At 41.7% G+C, this 21,761-nt stretch overlaps 1 protein-coding gene across 1 annotated transcript; it reads right to left on the bottom strand.

Moving 5' to 3' along the window:
• Positions 1–2,477: 2,477 nt before the first annotated feature.
• Positions 2,478–19,924, bottom strand: TMEM196 (transmembrane protein 196). Its single transcript, XM_009947173.2, has 4 exons — positions 19,778–19,924; positions 8,374–8,430; positions 6,757–7,011; positions 2,478–2,540 (listed from the first exon to the last, which is right to left on the bottom strand). The coding sequence occupies exons 1-4, from the start codon at positions 19,922–19,924 to the stop codon at positions 2,478–2,480; spliced, it is 522 nt and encodes a 173-aa protein (XP_009945475.1).
• Between the last annotated feature and the right edge of the window lie 1,837 nt (positions 19,925–21,761).

Consider the following 21,761-nt stretch of genomic DNA (forward strand, 5'->3'; position numbering starts at 1 on the left):
AGAAGTGGTGTGGTTAAGTTGCAGTAAGGCTTCAAACAGTGTGAGCTTGGAGAATGTATCCTTCCCAAACCATGAGAAAGTGGTTGTTGCGCTAGACTACTGCTGTGTTGGATGTAGAAGAATCAGCTATTCCCCTGCACCATCCCATGCTTTTACTACCATGCCAGGAAATGAAGTGTTTGTGATGAGTGAATGGATGGTGGTATGGTCTGTTCTTTCATGTCATTCTTGAGCAGCTTCTGAATTGCAACTCCAAACCGCTCTCTAGGATCTGAAGCTACCTTTCCTAGTCCTGAGGTGTCCCAAGATACCTCTGTACAAACCATGATTTTACAGTTGTCCTACAGAGCTAGTGGTGAACCTCAGCCAGGTAGTTCTGAGGTGAATTTTTGAGTAACTTTTTATTTTACTCTTGCCTATCTCTCATGAGGCTCTTTTACACGCTTTGCACTTGTGCAATGAGGAAGGAAATCTTAGAGAAGCACCTCCTCTGGTTCTATGTCCAGTGCGGATTTCTTCAAGCTGTATGAAACTCTGCAGCCCATTTAGACAGTAGTCCTGCCTTGCCGGGTGGGGTCCAGAGCTGCAGCAAAAGTGCTCCCAGAAGGGGCACCTAATGGGGACAGATATATCCAATGTTTCGTGCTGATGAGGAAGAGGAGCATCATGCTGAAGAGGCAATGGCACTCATAAAGAGCCTGAACACACTGGAATGTAGTAGAGGAGACAGTCTAAAGGCTGGTAGGACCTGGGAAAGGGAGCACTTTCCTTCAGCAGAGGTGCTTTAACATCTAATTCTTTTGCTATGACAGAATCTATATTCTTTATGAGATTGAACAGTCTCATTAGCGATTGCTAATGTACATAGTACGTATTAGTGTATCAGGGGCTTTAGGAAGATTCAAAAGCCCTTTGAGACAGTAGGCAAGTGAAGAGAAGCCTTATAAGGTGGACCAGTTTTTGACTCACAAGCGTAGCCATCCAACTGATTTGCATGAAGTTTAAATGAGAGACTTAATCACAGTGGAGATGTTTCCTATGTTGTAATTACATGGAAAACTCCCTTACAGACTTGGAAAATCCTAAGATCATTGAATTAAAGATTTTTTTTTATACCGTATAGATTCACAAAACAATTTAATATCATTTCTAGAGGTTTTTATGGCATGGATTGAATAATAATAAGATTCTATTCACACTTGTCTGGGAGCATGGGTATAATCACCAAATGTTGCTAGTCATCAATAATGCTCATATCTCAAACTCATGTGAAGTGCTGGGCCTTGACAGCAGTCATAGACTCACTATGTAACATATGAGTGATTTGATATGAATATTTTACATGAATATTATGCTGTATATGTTCTGTGAAAGATTACGTCTCCATTTTTCATGGCTATATGAGCCAGTATGTCCTACAACAAAGTTTGGGGTCAGTTCAAGCTGCTGCCTTAACATACACACTGCTTTAACAGACCCCAAACTCTATTGTGGGTGTGCAGCATTGCCAGCATGTTCTGACCTTGACCATGCCTCTGTTCAGCCTTTGTTTTTCTCCTTTCTGAGCTTGCTTCACCCCTTTAAGAACCTTTCAAAACTGCAAGCATGATAGTTCAGCTTTGCAAGATCTTTCTAACAGGAAAAAAACCCCAGAAGCTCTCTCTAAAATCTCAGGTTTAGATTTCATTTTATTTGTCATCTTTTATGAACAAATTACGAAATATACTTCATTCACAAATTGGAAATATTTACAATTTCTTTACAACAAGGCATTGTTGAGGTTTTGATTTATGGCATTCTTAGAGCATTCCGTCTTTCAAAACAAAGACATTGGTGTTGTTTTCAGCACACTGTTCATTTACACTCTGAATGTGAAATGGGAGCCTTTGGAAGAGTAATTTGCACTCTCTTTTGATACGATCTACTGGGAAAACTGAGGCTGGATGCATTTGCAGTGTGAGGAGTGGGACTGTGCAGATGCGTTGCTGGTACCATGCCACATGATCTGAAGCCATCAAATTACACCAAATGCTGCTAAGTGGGGAGGAGAAGATGATTCCCCTGAGCCATCCTTCCTCTGCCCTCTTCTCTTCTCGTTAGGAATCCTGTGACCGGGCTAAATATGGTCCAGTTTATTTTTTTTTTTTTTTCTGGTTTTTGAGTCTTCATGAGAAAGAAGAGTCTTGAGAAGTCTGTTTCAAATACTGTCACAATTCTGAAAAGTTATTCAGACAAAAAAAAAAAAAAAAAAAGAAGAGAGTAGCCAGGAAGTGAATAAATATTGTATATCCGCAAAACGTTTAGGAGACAAATTTTGAACATGTTTCTAAATGGGAAATGCAACTGTGCTGTTCTGCAGTTGTGACATTTGAGCCGTAAAAGCTAAGATAGTCCCATTTTCTCAATTTCTTGGAGTCTATTTTTTTCCTGAAGAAAATTCTAAACCCGCTTCTTTCCATGGGACTTTTTAAAATCTCTTAATATACACTTCCATTATAAATCAGATGTGGGCCCCCATTGCTTAGGTTATCTGTCATTTCCTGCAACAAGAATAGAAAACACTGATTAAAATTACAATTACTTTATGGTGTTTGAAATTCAGTTAGCTAAGGTTGTAATAAAAAAGTGACAAACTCTGAATTTGAAACATTCAGAAAAACTTTACATTTTTTATTTGGCTCAATAAATCTCACTGTAAAATAATCACATTTCTTCCTACATAAATTAAGTACATTTGAAAGCTGGTAGATTCATTGATACTGATTGAGTTGGACATTACTCTCAGACCACATATACAGCATTGATGGCATCCGTGCAAGTTTTGTGACGTTGTCCTTTGAAAGTGCATCAACTCAAGCTTGTGTAGGAATCTACAAAGGAACAAGGTGGCAATTAAGTCTTCGTTTCCATTCAGACCTTTTTCTGCGCTGACATGCTGCAGACAGATGCCATTCGATGCTAGCTGGGATAGACATTTGGGAAGCAGGTCTAGATCAAAACAGGATCTAAGGGTTTTGACTACTCGCCTTGGGATGGGACTGATTTTGGTTTTCCCTTAATATGCCAGACTACAATTTTTAGAGGTTCAGCAATTGCGACTCAAGTGGCAGATGAGTCATCCTGGGGTAAGCTGACCTGATCGTGAGTCAGAATCCTAAAGCACCTAAACCAAGTTTTGTTTGGAGTTAGATTTTCTAATTCTCAAATTGCAATCCAAAAACCTACTTAGAAGCTGTCAAAGCCTGGAGATGGCTACATTAATTAAACAGTTCTCTGACCTTCAAGGCTGCAAAGCCACGTAGCGTTTATGCTCAGAACTGCCTTATTCTGAGCAGTCTTAGGCCTATTTCATACCAAATTGAATCCGGATGCAGAAATGATCTGCTGCTTATATCCAGTGACAGATGCCAGAGAACGTCCAACTATGCCAAGAGGAATGGGCACACAGAAAATTGCAGTTTGGGCTATTCTTTTTAAAATTCAGTTAGATGAGGTGGAGGTGCCACTGTTGGGCTAGTTCTAAAATATTTGCATGAGAATATTAAATTCACTTCTTCTACCTCCTAGGTACACTTCGAGAAAATGTGGAAGAAAAGGGATTAGTTTGTCCCCCTTCTTGTGGAAGTTTCTATGAAGAAAGTAAAGCAAGATTCGTTGGGCTAAACAGAGAGAAAGACAGAAAGAGTGATCCTGACTCTATAGCATAGTAGCTGAGATTCTTGGTAAAGAGAAGAAAATTCCTAGTCTGACTTTTTCTTTCTCTTCTTTTAATCCACAATATTTGATTTATAAATATCTTGGGAGGCGGAGACCAGAACTCACAGTTTAATGTAGTCTGGAAGCACTGCTGCCTCCTCTGTTAGGGGTTACCAGCTACATTTTAAGTAGACCACAAGGCTGAATTGTTCCCTGCACAGTTTTTGAAAGAAAAGATGTCCTATTCCTCTCTACAAGGTAAATTTAGGGCCATCAAACCAAGTAGCCTTGCCAATTAATACTCTTGAATCAAGTGTAAACTTCAGAGAAAATAAGGTGTTAAACTTAATGAATTTTAAGCATTTTCTACCACCCGGCTCTCCATTTGGCAGGTGATGGTGTTGGTTGTTTTTTTTATGGTGCCTTGTTCTCCTCGTATACTGAAGAGGAATAGGCATGCCTAACACTGGACTCTGGATCCCTGTTTGGGGGTTGTCTGCTCTGAAACAAGGCACTATGTTTTGCCTATTTGTAGGTGTCTAAACCCTTTGTTGCTGAAGATATCAGTCAGCTGGGAAAGGGACCAAGAAACCAAAGCCATTTAATAACATCAGTCAGCCACATGTTGATAGTAATAATCTGTCAGAAGGCTACTCATGAGTAAGTGTAGGTTTCCTTTTGTCAGCTTTAGCACTTGAATCCTCTGCAGACATCAGCTATTAGAATATCATCATAATTTCCGAAAATGCTGAAAACCGTTTATTTTCCCCAATATTTCTATTTTCAAAAATAAAAGTATTAATAAAATAAAAAATGTTGCTGAATTCAAGAAATGAAGGAGCACACAGATTAGAAGCAGAGTGAGTCAATGGTGGCAACATCCAAACAGGAGCATTTGGATGTGTATAACTAGGGTGAATATTTTAAATACTCAACTTACTTCCAGACTGCAGCGTTCACCACGTAGAATTATGTCACTACCTGGAAGCACCATTCCTGACTCAGAGTGACATCACAGCATCAGCCAACTTTGATTAGCTGAAACTATGACTTCCTCTTAGAGGTGGCCCTTCCTGAAGTGACATAATAACATGGTAGCTCCCTAGTGTTCAGCGTACCTTGGAGGTAACTCTGGTGTCGGGGGAACCACCGGGCAGCTGGGCAGGTCGGTTATTTCAATACCCCTCAATCTCTAATATAAATATAACAATTATACAATAAATATAGCACAAACAAATGCACATGCAGCACATGTCTATATTACTGTATATCAGTATAAATATACAAATAGTCTTATATATAAAACACTTTAAAGCTATTTTCTAAATCAGGGCCTAATTTAATGTAAATTTTTAAGTAGCCGTCATTATTTTTTAGGGGCATGCCTTGAGTTAATGTACTCAAACCTGCCAGCAGCAGGCAGTCCACAGGCTGTAGGTCTAAGAAGTCCCAGATCAGACCATCTGTGCATGCATCCTAGGTTCTACAACACACATGCAGGGAGTCCACCATCAGTGAGGCGCATCCCACGTTCACTGAGCATGTGCCATAGGGTTGCTCTGCACATGCATCATGGCCCTTCACCCGAGATAAGTGGGCACCTAGCAGTCCTTACTGCTAAGTGTCTTAAAAGCTCAGTAGATCAACAGGCTAGGAAAGAAGGCAGTAAACTACTGCTATACATGGTCATCTTCAGCCCAAATTGATAGGGTTGGCAGATGTTCGTAAAGGTTTTTCTTCCCAGTCCATTTCTTTTTTCTTTCCCTTTCTCTTTTTCTCTCAAAAGGGCTTCGTCTTTGTCCTCGTTGAGGCAAGACCCTCTTTGACAGACAAGATGCAGCCTATCATCTGCAACACCATGGTCACACTTGCCTACATAGCTCATCAGAATTCTGCTGCTTCTTAAAATGTGGGGGAGAAATGTATCTTTTCTCTTGATTTTGTCACCCTGCTTTATGTTACTGTTGTAACCTGTACTATTTAACTTTTTAAAACGTGTTTCAAACATCTTCTAAGGTTAATTCAGTCTACATTTCTACTTGGAGTCTCAGTTAAGAAACCAAAGAATAGTGACAAGTAATTTTTACGTAATGGCCAATTAACTGCTGTATAATGTTTTGTCAGGGAATCTGAAAACATTCTACAGTCTGAGTGAATTAATCCTCTCTCTGCTGTTCAGAGGTCTCAGTAGATATGATACAGAGTGTTGAACTCAACTAGTGCAAACTGGCACGTGGAGGTTTAGATGGGCAGTCCACTTGACCTGTGTTCCCTTCTCTGCTCGTTTCTCAAATGAAAGGCATTGGATACAAAGTCCAAACGTAAAGCACAGGGTGTCAGTGAATATTTTACTCCTCAAATATTAATCAGATCTGTAAATCCAAGGAGCTGGTTTCAAGAATTCTATTCAAGTAATTCTTTTGGCCCTATGCACTCAACTTTGGGAGCTTAAGTTTCAGCACCTAAACAGACCCAGCCACCTTGGTAAGCTTCCTTTTGACGGAGAAAGGCAGTAAATGCTCAGTGCTGCCACAAATCAGACCAGTTTCATTTAGGTGTCTAAATATGCCTTTAGGTGCTTAGGTTCAGTCATCTAGGTTTGTGAACTGTGGCTTTTGTGTTTAAATAACCTACTTTATAAACAGTGCTTGGGAGAGGAAGAAATTGATTAAATCCTGGAAGCATGCAATGATGTGGTTACAGAAAGCATTCTGTGCTTTTTCACAGTACGATACATGATAATCCATATTAATAAGGCTTCCAATTATTTATGAAGTGCTATATTTAGCAGCTAAGCCCTTGAATAGCTATACAATGGAATTATGTTGAAAATGGATGTACTTCATTGAAATGGATGTACTGCAAATATACAGTACCTAAAAATAGCTCCATATAATGCAGCAAAATAAAGCTTACTCAGAATGGCAGCATTTCATTTCCCAGAAGCTCTTTCTCATATAAAACTGAAAACGGAATACATCTCTTGCCAATTGCAAACGTTAACACATACAGTAGCATTTTAGGAGAAGCAGAACAAATAAGGGAGGACACACAACTCACTTTTTCTGCCATTTCATGGGAGTGATGCAATGAATGTTCTCTTTCTGAAAACATTCGCCTTTGTTCATAGCTGGCTAGCCGACAAGTGAGCCATGAAGAAAGGGTGCAACCACCAATTCCAATGCATGCAAGAGACATGGAGGCAAGGTGCAAAGAATAGAGAGCAGACGACTTCTTTGTCAGAGCACGAAGAAATTGAAAATTTAATATTCCTCCGATTAGTCCACAGATGCAACAGGCAGAAAAAAGTATCATCTGTCAGGAAAGACAAGAGAGGTTATGTCACAGTAACATTTTTCAGAGACAGATTCATTCATATAAAAAATGAGGGTAACCATAGTTCAATGCTTTGGTAGTGTCATAGACTTCAAAACACTGCACAGGCACTCATTTTTAACTCCCTCAGCTCCCACAGAGCTCCTCCAAGGGAGTAGCATACCTTCTGGCGTACAAGTGTTAAGACTGATGTTGCATGTAAGATAAAGTTGGGTAGAATGTGTTGGTCATGTTAAGGACTAGTCAATGGAAGGACTACAAGGACACGAATCTTCTGATTTCCAGCCTTTCATTCAAAACAGTAACATGACAGTTGTCGTTTTCTATTGTGCGGTTTCTCCCCTCTCCTCAGGAGTGAATGCCTCGTGTATTCGCAGTGAAACTCTCTTGCTTTGTCTGCCATCTGACCCTGCCTCCTGTTTAGTCAGACAGCAGTTTGGAGGCTTTCTACAGCCTTTTTGTGGGGACTTCAAAAGTGTTGAGGGTGAATGTGGTGGACAAAGAAGCAAGGGAAACAACAAAGAAATCTGTGATGCAGCTCTACAGAAGGTCAGTGTGGTGACTCTGTGTTTGTTTGTTTTTAACTTGGTTAAAATGTTTCTGGGAAACTTAGAAGGATGTGAAACAAGCTGCAATTAATGAAACATGTTTAAAGAGCTCCTATCGCTTTAATCACAAAGGTGCCACCCTGGTTCAGGATGTCCTTGAGCCACAAATGACTCAAGGGCAAAAGACCTTATTATGGAGACACTGCTAAATTACTGCCTTATTCACTTCCCTTGATACGGCTGGCCTGTCAGATGTTGATCTAGATGGGCCTTTGATGTTACTCAATATGGCTTTGCATATGTACTTATCTACTGTGGTAGGAACATTTTATGGAGCCTTACAGACCACTTCTGTACACAACGGGGATGAGAATTTCATCAGGAATGTGGCATTCAGGCTGTATGCTGCAATCCAGTGGGAGCTGACTATTCTACGAGACCACCAGAACAGACAGCCTTTAGAAAGTGGTTATGGTCCATGTACTTTAAGAAATGAGACTGTCATTGTAACAGGGTTTAGGATAACTCATTGATATTCAAGAATTATCTGAGAGAGATCTTGATTCCCTTCACATTTACATGGGTTTTACGTGACTTCCATCTGTATATGGTAGAATAGTCAAGCTGACAGAAAATTAAGCCAGACGTTATCACTTACAATAGGATCATGTCTTTAACACTTTAACTGAATTTTATCAGAAACACTTGGACACAGAAAGCCCCCAGGAAGTTCAAGTTAGATAAGTATGCCTTTCAAATACTAATGTGTTGTATCTGCAGTGGAAAAACTTACAACAAGTCCGGATTTTTTTTTGGCGCACAATATTCCACATATGCCACAAAGCAGAAACTGCAAAGAAGAAAAAACCAACAATTATTTCACCATTTAAGGTCTCGAGTTTAAAACCTGCTGTGTTGCTGTAGTGGTGACCACGACAGTAGGTTAGGCAATGGTTACAGTTGTCAGCATTTTTATCACAAACCTTATGTTTCAGGAAGTTATAACTCAATCATAAACACACTTATCTGAGAAGAAGAAACTGGAATGAGAAGTCAGACTGAGGATGATTACTCACAAAAAAAAAAAAAAAAGAAAAAAATTATCTTACTTTTAAGCTGCTTGGGTAAACAAAACGTGAAAAAAAAAACCAATTTTGCAAGCAAAAGATGCCTTTTTACTCTGTTTTTTTCTTAGAACAGTTTAGCAAGGTAGTAGTCGGTCATCCAAATAATCTATTTTCAAGCATGGCTGAGGTACTTAATGCCCTAATCCTACCATCTGAACGACTGAGGGGTCCACATGGATTGTTGTCCTCGGGACGGTGGAACTCTGGGCAAGAATGCAATTCAGTCACCTCTGTAGGTGCAGGTGTAAATACAGGTACATCTGTTGGTTTGGCTACTCTGAGCATGCAGGAAAATCTCTTTCAGACTCTAGATAGCCCCCTTTGCAAGAGATAGCATGAAGGTATCTGTACTTTTTTCATGTAGTTCCCTTTCACAAACTGATCTGCTAATTGTTGCATCGAGCATTAGGCAAAAACTAATTAACAAAACCAGAAACACACCCTATCAGCTGATGTGAATAAATGTTAATGCTTTTTAGTGACCTGCGTCAAAGACTGATGACATTCTCTGATGTCTCTTTTTACTCCTACAAAAAAGTTTAATGAGGGAAACAGTGAATAGTCCCTGAGGGAGCAGTCGTGGTAAGGACTGCAGTAGTTGCATGAAAGCAATAACGCCTTCTCCAAGTGTTTCTAGTACCATCAAAGATTTCTTCTATGTGAACTCCTTTATTAAGAAATCTATGCTACTTACTTTCAGTAAAGCTAACCCTACACCCCTACTGGGAAGGAATTTTATAGTTTTAAAACTGGATTTTTCAACATCCATTTTGCACTGAGATGGTATTTCTAGCAAAAGGCTGTGCTTGACCTTGATTTAGGATTAAATCACAGAACAAACCTGGCTAATACATAAGAAAATTAAAAAAAAAAAAAAAAATGAAGCAGTTCCTATACAGCATTCAAGGTCCATGTAATATATTGCATGTATATCTCATTTGCCCTCCAGGATTTTGCAAATTCAGTATCTCGGTTGAGGACACGCCTTCATACATAGTTTATCTCCCTCCAACTAAAGTAGTTCATGCATGTAGCTAGGCATCAGCCTTGAGATGTATTTTTACTCTGAGTTAGCCCTGTTGAATCAGTTCCCCACAATGAATATGATTACATTTTGTATATTATTTACCTCTACACTAAGCATGGGATGTGGACATAGTACCAATCTGATTATGGAGAGGACTAGGTCATGCACTGAATGGCTCAGGACGTACCAGGATATACAACTGGTAATTGCTACTAGAGCTCATCCATTGGAATAACAAACAAAACCAGTGGGTAAGGCTCCTTCTGCCCCTTTCCCACAGGCAGAGGAGATTTCAGCTCAGAACTATCACACCTGCCTTGTAAGTTTTCACTCAGGCTTTCTGTGGAGTTTTGGAGTTTTGGAGTTTCACTCCCAGTCCTGTCAACACAGATTGCCTTCAGCTGAAGGCGTGCTTCAGATTTGCACATGTGATGTTTTGTATTTCTCAACATTAATGATTAAACCTAAAAAAAAAAATTGTTGAAGACATCACTGGAATTAAGTTCTATTCAGTCAGACTTCATAAAGCAGATTACTAATATAATTTCTCTCTGTAGTGGTTGAATAGGATTGAAAAGCAAATTTTGTATAAAGAAAAATATTTATGAGTTCTGGAAAAGCTTACAGAAAGGGTCTGGAAGATACCATCAAAGATAGTTTCATCTTGCAACAAATGTATGTTAACTAGTTTAAAAAACTGGAGGTTTGATAATTTACCTTCAAAGCTGAAAGAATAGGTCACCCATTTTTTTCAAGAATGCTCTTGTTCTGCTCCTATTAGAGTCAATGGGTTTTTTTACCATTGATTTCAATTGAAGAAGACTTTCTATTTCCATTGTACAGTCTTTGCTAGCCAGAAGGGAACGCAATGAATGAATTATATTAGCCCTGCATATGACCAAAGGAGCAACAAGCAAATTACAGATTCACACAGCATTAGAACCCACTGGTTTGGGCAGTTCTTTACTGTTTTTCAAGGACAAGACACACACCCTTCCAAAGCACCTTTACGTAGTGCCATCTAAATATATATTACCGAAGGTATTTCCCAGTTGGAATCCAAGGAATAGTGAATGAGCTAATCTGCAAGCCCTAAGGTACTGGCTTCTCAAAAAGAAGGGGTGGCTACTGTATTCCATAGTTGTTAATGCATTTGAGGGGCTACCTGGAGTAAAGATCTGGATGCAGAATTTGAATGTACATTAAGTTTGCCAATGATGCCGAACTAGGAAGAGCTGTGGACTCCCTCGAGGATAGACAGGCCTTACAGAGAGATCTAGATAGACTAGAGAGCTGGGCCATCACCAATCATATGAAATTTAACAAGAGCAAGTGCCAGATTCTGCACGTAAGATGGTGCAATCCTGGTTATACATACAAACTGGGGGAGAAGAGGCTGGAGAGCAGCCCCATGGAAAGAGATCTGGGGGTCTGGCTTGATGGCAAGTTGCATATGAGTGTTCTGGCAGCCAAAAGGGCCAACCGTGTCCTGGGGTGCATCCAGCACAGCCTAGCTAGCCGGTTGAGGGAGGTGATTGTCCCACTCTACACTGCACTGATGTGGCCCTGCCTTGAGTACTGTGTGTAGTTTTGGGCACCTCAATATAAGAAGGACATCAGACTCTTACAGTGTGTCCAGAGGAGGGTGACCAAGATGGTGAAAGGCCTCGAGGGCAAGACTTATGAGGAGCAACTGAGGTCACTTGGTTTGTTCATCCTGGAGAAGAGAAGGATGAGGGGTGCCCTTATCGCAGTGTACACCTTCCTCAAGGGGGGCAGCGGAGGGGGAGGTGCTGATCTCCTCTGGGTGGTCCTGCTCTGGCAGGGGAGTTGGACTAGATGATCTTTCAAGGTCCCTTACAATCCCTGACATTCTGTGATTCTGTGATTCTGTGCTGTCCTCTCTTTGGTGACCAGCGATAGGACACATGGAAATGGAATGAAGCTGTGTCAGGGAAGTTCAAGTTGGCCATTGGGAAAAGGTTCTTCACTGAGAGGGTGGTCGATCACTAGAACAGGCTCCCCAGGGAAGTGGTCACAGCACCAAGCCTGTCAGAGTTCAAGGAGTGTCTGGATGATGCTCTTAGTCATATGGTTTAGTTTTAGGTAGCCCTGTGAGGAGCAGGGAGTTGGACTCGATGATCCTTATGGGTCTCTTCCAACTTGAGATATTCTATGGTAGTATTTTATTGTGTCAGGGTCTGTATGTATAATCTGTATCTATTTTCTTTCTCTGTACATCTACAATATTTACACATATAGACAACGAATAAGGTATCTGGTAGCTAAAGATCTCACAGAGAACCAGCTGAAATTATTCTATTCTATTCTATTCTATTCTATTCTATTCTATTCTATTCTATTCTATTCTATTCTAAACTCAGAGGAATTGGGTATTCCTGGTTCTTCCACGTTCTGTGTGAGCTTGAGAAGGTCATGGCCAAGTTTTATAATCCATATGACTACAAGACAAGCAAGCTGTGAAAATGGATGCACTAGTGTGCCTGAACATGTTAAAAACCTTGGAAGAAAAGCACTGGGGCAGTAGCAAAGGATTAACATTATTTGGTTTTTTTTTTTAGATAACAGTGTGTAACATTCACAGAGAAAAGGCTTGCCTGAAAAGCAGTGTGGTTATTTATTTATGACAGCAGGCATTTTGCTATTAAAACCAATGGATGAATTTGAGCCACAGTGTCAGGCAATTAAACCTCATGCAAAGCTTTGAAAATGATGAGCCAAGTTTACCACTCTCTTCTGAGGCTGCAGAGGGTTCTGATTCGCTGGAAGCAGTGGAAACCTGCTTTATATAGAGAATATTAGCAATACCCAGGGCTCAGAAACATTGATCATCCAGGCTTCTCAATCTGGACACCTCTAGAAATGTTAGGAAGTCAGTGGGACATTATGTAGTTGACTCTGATCATTGCTTTTTGATAGAATAACTAGGGACTTAGGAATTTTTTTTGTTGGTGCTACAGTAATTTCCTGTAAAATTTTTGATGTCTCAGTGTCATGGTCAGCAGTAGTGAAAAGCAGATGGGAGAAACCACACTAGCTCTTTGTAGCAGAAAAAGGATGCGAGTACAAATCAGAGTCAAAAGAAATTTCTGTTTGTTCCTGTTTGTCCTTTAATTTTGAGCTCTTCTATTTTATACTTCCAACTGGAATGCAGCCACCAGGGGCTCTGTTGCCTTGCCACTCCCTCTGTCTGTTCTTGGCTATCCTGAAAGACTTCATCTTCATGTCAATATGTTATGCCAGTTAAACTTGGTTTGTAACTGTTGAGCTACTCTGGACTACAGTTTACCCATGACAAACTAATGCTGTCATGGTGAGGACTTGCTGCTTTCTGCTTGATCATTGATTATCCTCAGTCAATTTTTGCCAACCTCTTGGGCTCTGTAAATGTAGTTACATTCTCTAACCATGTCAAACGTGGAGTAGGTTAAGGCAAACACACTTATGCTGAAAATACAGTAAATCAGGAGTGGAAAAGAAATATACCACTGAAGATAAACTTCTTATAAAGAACGATCAACTATTAAAGTGTTCACAACTCATGCTGAGAATAAGGCTAAAAAATTCCGTGAAAGATAAGCTAAATTAACAAGCCCTCCAAAATGCCCTGAGAGCCAGAGGGGGAACCTTCAGCTGGGACTTGTTGAAATATGTTTTGCTGTTGGACTTTTGTCTTAATTATTATTCACCAGAAAAATCAGAAAAGGCTAAAAGATCCAAAATCTGACGTCAAAACCTACATATCTCACTATTTGCAACCAATTCCCATTGCTTCTGGGGTTACTTTTGGTTGCAGACTTATTCATACCTCCTATGATACATGATGTTTTGTGTCAGGACTAGCAGAGGAGGCAGGAACTGAATGTATCATCCAACAATAGACAGGGGCAGAACCACTCTTGGGTGATTGGCAAAAAATCCAAAGACAGAAACTACAAAGCACGAAAGCTAGTTAGAGGCTCAGTGTGCTGTGAGTGCCTCTGTCCCCCTTTCAATGAGGATTTGCCAGGGACCTAGCGGAGCCAGAGTCTGTCTGATAGCACTAGTGTGATTGCAAGGTGATGCAGTAGCGTCTACTTGTCTGTGGAGGCTTTGCCATTCACGCTGCAGCTGTGGCTGCTTATGTTCAATATGCATATTTGAAAATCTCTCTTTTGGTCTGTTAAACTTTGGAATGAAGAACCGAAGACCTCCCAGAAAAGCAGAATGTTTAGTTTGAGCCTCCTTTATTTTACTTTATATTAAATATAGGCTTGAAACAAAACCTCAGATCCAAACACCCAGAAATTTCAGTTAAGGAGGCTGAAATCTCAATTTAGATTCAAGTTCTGTGGTTTGGATCCATCCCTATTTCATATTTTCTGGAACAAAAGACTTGGCCTCTTTCACTTTCTCCTGGAAAAAGGGAGCTTTCTTACTGGTAGTCTGAAAAAAGATTCCATTTTAGTTATATCTGCAGTGAGCCAAAGATTTGTTGGTTTCCATCATGCAGAATAAAAGGAACTATTTTTATTTTATGTATTGAAGCTAAGAAACCTTTCTTTCTTCTGTTTTGGGGAGGCAAAACCAATGGTGAGTGTAATTCCCTGGGAAAAATGAAAACTGTCTATGGAAAATCTTTCTGGAAAGAAGCTGAAGAAAATAGTAGAGAAAATCTGTTGAATGTAAGGACTGCTTGATCCCTAGTTATTGTTCATAACAAAGAAAAAGCCCAAACTACATACACTCTGTGGAAAGCCCTCCAGCATTCTGGGTCATCCATATGTATCTGATGAAATAGAGCAAGGCAAATTATTCCAGATTTGAATATAACACAGTGAAAATGCAAGCATATCATACCTGTTCAAATAATCCTCTACTCGGAAGAATAAACCATCAAGACAGAATCAACAGCTTCACTTCTGTCTACACTTATCAGTTGGTAAACCAGAAAATGTTTACCCTAAACATGAGACTGCCATGAGAATAAATGCCCCAGGAATTTGAAATTAGTAATGTCTAGAAAGGACCATTCTATTTAATAATCTTGTTGCTTCAACTCCATCCAAATGAGAAAAAAGCTGCAATGCCTAATGGATGAACTGAGCAGAGGAGGTATCTCTAATTGTAAATCTTCGTCAAAGCAGTATTTCAGGACAATGATTAAGTTTTCTTAGTGCAGGCATAAATGGCACAGTATCCACTCATGAAAACAAAGGCATCAAACTAGAGAAGAATTACAACGGGCAAAAAAAGCGAGCCTGGGCAGTAGGTTTGCCTGTTACCTCCATAGGGAAACACCACAATCTTTGCAAAAGGGGGCTGGAAAGTTCTAAGAAGTTCTAATGATGTTGTTGTCCCATGCAAGGGGTTGTGGGGACAGGACTGTCTCGCTGGCTACAAGTCACCCAGAACCAGAAGCAACAGCACTGCCACAACCCAACCCTATGTCCCACCAAATCTGTCACGCTGAGAGCCGGGGGGACTCTGCTATTTGAAGTGAGACATAGTGTTAAAACATATCTAATCTGAGCTAATACTTTGATCTGGCTGTGTGCTATTTGGTCACATCAGCTGAGGCGGTGCTACAATTCCCACCAATTCAAGCCATGTTCAAGCAGTTTAAATTCCATCCCAGCCCCTGTGATTAGTGTTTCTATTCATCTGGTTGTAGGCCTGCAGAGGTGATTTAAAAGTGGGAAATGGTTTCTACAAACACTCAAGGAAATTTAGAAGTGGGTCTCTGTACCTGAAAGTATTCCTGCCATCAGTGATTCAAAAAACCTCTGGTCATCTGGAAAACCGCTCAAATTCTCAGCACAAAATAATAATATTTATTTACTTGTTTAGGGCCTATCAGAATAACAAATAGTAAATAATGCTTTTTGTAGTTTTTGTATCAAATATTTGGTTTAGACTATGACTGCTTTCGTCTCAAAAAGCAATGAATGGAAGAGTATTCCCTGCAGGTGAACTGAAGTCTTATCTCAGCAAAACATTTAAGCATGTGCTTAAGTCAGTTTATAGTCAACAGATCCTCTTCGATACAACCCAGGAACTACAAGTCCCCTTGGACAGACCATCTGTCAGGTTGGTTTATGCTTCTGGTGTCTGAATGACAAAGAAAACCTACTGAAAGACTTCGCAGTTGGAGTGAATTGTCCTGGTTCCACTCAAGGCAAGAAGCTCCCACACTTGGTACATCTTCCCTCATCTATAGGTACAGAACTCTCTCCAGCTTCCAGTGAGCTCACTGACAGTGCTACGATTCGTTTCATCAGGAGCAGGAGCCAGCCAGATACAGTCAGTTTGACGAAAATGCAATGCACATGTTAAAATAAAGTAGGATCACATCTGCGATTTGTCTGCATGCTAAACAATAATGTGATTTTTTTAGTGTTCTCTTGAAAAAAAAGAAAAAAAGATAGTTTATTCTTTCCAAAGGAAACTTGGCAGCAGTAAAAACTAGATGCAAAATTTAATGTTTTAAAATTTTAGGCCACCAACATTGACTTAACAGTCTAAAATGATGTTCTTGCTTTGGGAGAGTTCCATACTGACTGACCCTTTTCCTTCAAATCATGGGTAAGAAAAAGTCAGTGAAATCAAATATTTCAAGTGCCAACTTGGAGCAAATTTCCATAGCCAAACTGTAAATGCAGATTTTTAATGGGCAGGCAGACTTCCACTGTACTGAAATCACAAATCATGGAAACAATAATTCTGCCCCTATAGACAGACAGACAGACAGACTGACCGGCTACCATCCAGAGGATGCATATCTCTCAAATACATTTAGATATTTGGCTCTATAAGGGAAGAAACTATTACTCTTGAGGGGCATAGCCATAAATGAATCATTAGGTATCTCTCTTGCTTATGGAGATAGATGGCATATTTGACTAAAGATGTGACTTTTTTCTCTCATTCTCTCTCTCTGTGAGAGAATCTCATTTATAACAAGAATGTATTCACCACTTCAGAATATATGGGACTGTTTTGGGTGGGTATTTTTTGCAATTTAGCTGCCATAGCCTATTTTAAAAAGAACAGATTTGGTATGATGTAAAATAAATTAGATAGTCAACTCCACATGCTCCAGATAGTTGGAGAAGTCAGTCACACCTTCAGTTGTTCTCTTTTGGCTGCTTTTTAAACGAATCTTTCTGTCTTAATACAGCTCACATCCAATGAGAACAACAAATTTAGAAACTGTTTTCCCATTTCCATGCATTTCCGAAGTAGACATTGTCTAGGCTTTGCGTTTCTTCATTCTTGTCTGCTCCACTTTCCCTGGCTTGCTTATACACAGTGCAAGGCATGCAATGATCAGAGTACTTCAGCCTGTGCTTAACTCCACTTGTATCTCTAATCCTACGAATGGGATTCACATGCTTGAAGTTAGGTGTGTTAGTTGGTTATCTGGCTGAATGGAGACAGTGAACAATAAGAACAACTCTTAAGAAGAGGCTCCTGTGCATCAAATGCAAAGCATCATAGGCAGGCAAGTACAGGAGGTAGAACTGTGCATGATTTTAAGACACCCAAATTTTAGGAATTCAGGTTAAGGTTTCCATGGTGATGCTATCTTCATCTACTTCCTTATGAACTTGGGCCTCTGCTGAGTTCCACCCACGCAAAAGAATAAAACAGGGTCAAAAGTTTTCACTATATTTCCAGGTAAATTACTACAGGAGACATGACATTGTTGTACTTCACTCCAGTGTTTGGCATCCTGACATGTCAAAGTATTGGTTTTTCCTTTAATGTCACTTTCTTTACTTAATGCTCATTTCTCAAAGGAAAACCTTGATTCAAGAGTGTGAATTGGAAAGACATATTCTTCAATACAGGCAACGGGAGCTCAGTGTAAGATCCAGCGAGCAGAAAGGTGGCTTATGCCATTTCTGCAGCAGGACAATTCTGAGGATTGTGCAAACAAACCTTTCTCCCATTGCCTGAAGTAGTTACCCATGGCCCTGAGCATCCCTGGAGAATGGTAAATCTCTAGCCCCTTTCTTGTCCTGTCTCACCTGCTAGTCCTCTAGTCAGAACACCACCAAACAGACAATTTGAACTGCTGGAGTGGAACAAAGAGGGTGACATAATGGTGACAATTTAGACCAAGGATGTTTAGCTCAAGGCAAAGTAAGTAAGCCTTTATAACCATGTCACCCCGCTCTGGATACCGCTGTGATTTCTCATTTCCTCTACTACATGAAGCACAAGCTGCTTGCTTTCACTTTACAGTTTCTTTGTGGCCTCTCTCTGCCTACCCAACCTGCAGTTATTTGCTCAGCTCCTGGCAGTTGATGCCTGCCTCTGCTGGCTCTGGTTGTGGGCATCCTTCACCCACTTGTTACATTTTCAAACAAGTCCCTTTGGGTTCCCTTCCATGCCTCTGCGCTCACATATGGGGAGGATTTCCTATAACCATCTGCAAAATCTCTCCATTGTCCTCTGTCTTATTCCTCTCTAAAACTCTACCTACAAACAGCTTGGAATCAGCCAGACTGCTGGTGTGTTAAAGCAACCACCTGTTATACCAATCAATTTGGGTTTGTTGTTTCTTTATACTCCCTTACATCCTTTTATCCTACATCTTTCTGTTGCTTTGATTATAAGGTCCTTGGAGCCAACATGTAATGTAACAGGATATTAATCTATGGCTAGTGCAAACTCCGGGGTAAAAGAACCATAAATATGAACGAGGCAGTTGTGCAGGAAATGTGCATCGTCATGAAATGGTATCAGCTGTGATAGCGTTGTCACAAGATGCAATCGCTGCGTAAAATACTGATCTCCCTGGTCAAAACTCTTTGACTTCAGTGAAGCCCAGGATATTGCCCTCTGTCATTAAATCTTCAGGTACACCCATGTTTTTGAGTAATCTTTTTTTCTTCCTCAGCAATGATCAGAAACCTCCCTCTTTGAAGTGATTTTGATAGTATTATTACCTGTTGGCCACTGTCTTATCTGGTCTTCATTCTCATTTCTCACCTACCTGTTCTGCAGTGCAGAATTACATGTGTTTATATACTGCCAAAAAGGTTTATGACTGTTGTCAATAATCATTGACAGTGAGAATATTACGTGAAGCACTTTGTCAGAATGAATCTATAAATTACAGGAGGTTACGCTGATGAATAGCTGAGAGTGTTTTGCATTTTTCATCTTATCTCAAGCAAATCAAAGAATCCTTTTAGAAATACTGCTGTACAATCCAAGCTGGCCAAAACCAGCTTTGGAGTTCAAAAATGCCCACTCATGTTTAGGCTGAATATTCAATATTCCCTACTCTTTGTTTCATAAATATAAACAACCATTTGGAGGAAAATTCTTCCTAGAAACATGCATATCTCAAACTGAAAAAATAAGAAAGGTTTTTGAGAAGTGAGAAATGCTTTGTGGCATGAACATGCTCTTCTATTAACCCGTTACTGGTGTTTGATTTTTTTGTTGTTGTTCATTTTACAAGAAGCTCAGAGTGCCCAGATCATGAGAACATATTTTTCCTTTTCCTTCCCGTTTCCTCTTTCTCTTTTTCCTCCAAAAGCTCAGAACTCAGCTGACATACCCTTGACATTATTCTAAAACACCTTTTGACAGTCTCATCATAAGGGACAGGGCTGTTCTTTTTTTTTTTTTTTTAAAAGCAAAACTCACAGTCAATCTAAAGATTGCAAGCCACGGCCCGTGTTCCACTCGAGGCATTGGGCTTCCCCAGGTGTGAGCACGGGTTCACAGAAAGTTCAATTGTTCACCGCAAAATTGAAAAATGAAGAAGAGCGAGAAAGAAGGGGTCTGCCCCCCCCACCACACACGTCCATCTCTCCCCCCGTGCTCCCCCCCTCGCCCCACGAGTACGCAGACGGTACCCCATGCACATCGGCAATGGACCCGGCGAGGCTCCCGGCGCAGCATGCACACGCGGAAGGGAAGGGAAGGGAAAGGGAGGGGGATGCCTTCGCACGGTCTGATCATCACCATAAAGAGTTAAAGAGAGAGTGAAATGGCTAACGTACACACACCCCGCTCCATACCGGAGAAGAGTCTCCCAGCTGAGGTTTATGCTCTGTGAGGACCAGGCTGAAACTGACCGCCCCCACGGCCACGCTGGACACCCCTAACCCTATCTCCAGCACGGAGAGCACCAGGAGGCTCCCGATGATCTGGCTGCTGGTGCACATCCTCCCTCCGGCATCCTTCCTTCCCGATCAGCCGGGGAAACCGCGCATCCTCCCTTCTCCTCCGCCGCTCCCGCCGCCCTAAGTCGCCCCCAAACTTTTCTTCCTTCGCCGGCAGCCGGGGCGGAGCGGCGCATCCGCGGCCGGCGGGCGCTGCCGAGGGGGAGGCGGCGGCGGCGGTGGCGGCCCCGGTTCCGCCGGGCCACGCGTAGCGCCGCGTAACGCCTCGCCGGCAGCGAGCGCGGCCCCCCCCGCGCCCGGCGCCGCGGAGCTCTCCAAGGTGCCGGCCCGGCGGCGGCGGCGGCGGCGGCGGCGGGGGCAGCGCGGCGGCCGGCCGGCCGGTCGGTCGGTCGGTCGGTCGGTCGGTCGGTATGCAGCACCACGCTCCTCAGGGGCCGCGCCTCCTCCGGAAAAGTCGACCTTGTCTGATCATCGCCTCCTGCGCTCTCATTGAAATGACCTCACTAGGATTTTTTTTTCCCCCTTTTTTTTTCTTTTTTTCTTTTTTTTTTTTTTTTTTTTCCTTTCCCCCCTGTCTTATTTCTCTCCCCCTCCCCCGCCTCTCTTCTTGGGTTGGGGGTGGGGGGGGTGGGGAAGAGGAGTGCAGCGAGCCCACCCCGGCTATATTTATGTATGGATCGAGACCCAATGCACAGGCGAGGCGTTACGGCAGCCCCGCCCCAGGGCCACAAGGCACAGCACCATCCTCCGGTCCTACCCCCGCCCCCCCCGGCTCGAACACCTCCTCCGTCCCGCACCGGGACGCGGAGAGCCGTGGCAATGCCAGCTGCGGGCTGCCCCTGATGGGTGAAGGTGAGCCCCCCGCGATGGGCTGTGCGCAGGTCCCCCTCCTCCCAGGTGCTGCTGTTAAAATTCAGGAGGAAGTCCGTTTTCCTCTTGTAGAAGGGCTGGAGTCTGTCGTGTCTCACCACGGCAAAACTCTCCGGTCTCTTCCAAACCGCTGCTGCCAAAATAGGCAACTGCTGTAGCCATTGTCATCGCTCTGACAACGGCCAGGACTGTGTCAGTCCTGAAGCAAATGAGTAACAAATCAAAATATAACAAGAGATCCGGAGCTGCTACTTGAGCTGTACTGGGTTGCTTGGTACAAATCTTCGTTCCTGTGGCTCAGATACAGGGAATGCTTCGCCACCCTGACTGCAGTTTTACAATCCAGATGTGCTGCACGACATGGCAATGTATAAACACCCAATCTAGCACCTTGGCTCTCCTAAATATGGGTCACCAACCTTTAGACATTTACCTTAACAACAGGGCAAAATCTGTACTTAAACAGTTGTATTCCAAAAATTTAGATAGTGATTCAAAAACATCAGCATCCTGCAGGATTTTCTCTATATACAGGCTATTATTTTTTTTTTCAAAACAAAACATACAGAATTTTTCCTTGTATGCAAAAATCTAGAATTCTTAACTTTTATAGAAATCCTGCATGCAGGCATCAGAATCCAGAAGAGCAGTCTAGACTTACCCATTATTTTGATGGTGCAATTTAGAGGCAAGAGCGTAAGATTAGCAAGGTCCTGATTGAATGTATTTCTTTGGGCTCCAAAACCTGTCTTGTGTTTTGAGAAGACAGCCGTTGAACCACTGTCATGGGGAAAGACAGGATGCTAACGTGGGAACAAGCTGTATATAGGTATTATGTACACTTGAGAAGGTTAGATCCACCATTACAGGCCAGAGGTTAGATGTCATTTGTGGAAATCTTGCATACTTAATTGCTGTGAGTGGAGTTAAACTGGCATCAAAGTCTGTCACCTTAAGCTGTTTATGTTCTTTAGGTATCTGAGAGTGAGAGAAAGGGGTCCTAAGACAG

The sequence above is a fragment of the Leptosomus discolor genome, chromosome 7 (assembly GCF_034619465.1).
Source record: "Leptosomus discolor isolate bLepDis1 chromosome 7, bLepDis1.hap2, whole genome shotgun sequence".
Classification (NCBI taxonomy): domain Eukaryota; kingdom Metazoa; phylum Chordata; class Aves; order Leptosomiformes; family Leptosomidae; genus Leptosomus; species Leptosomus discolor.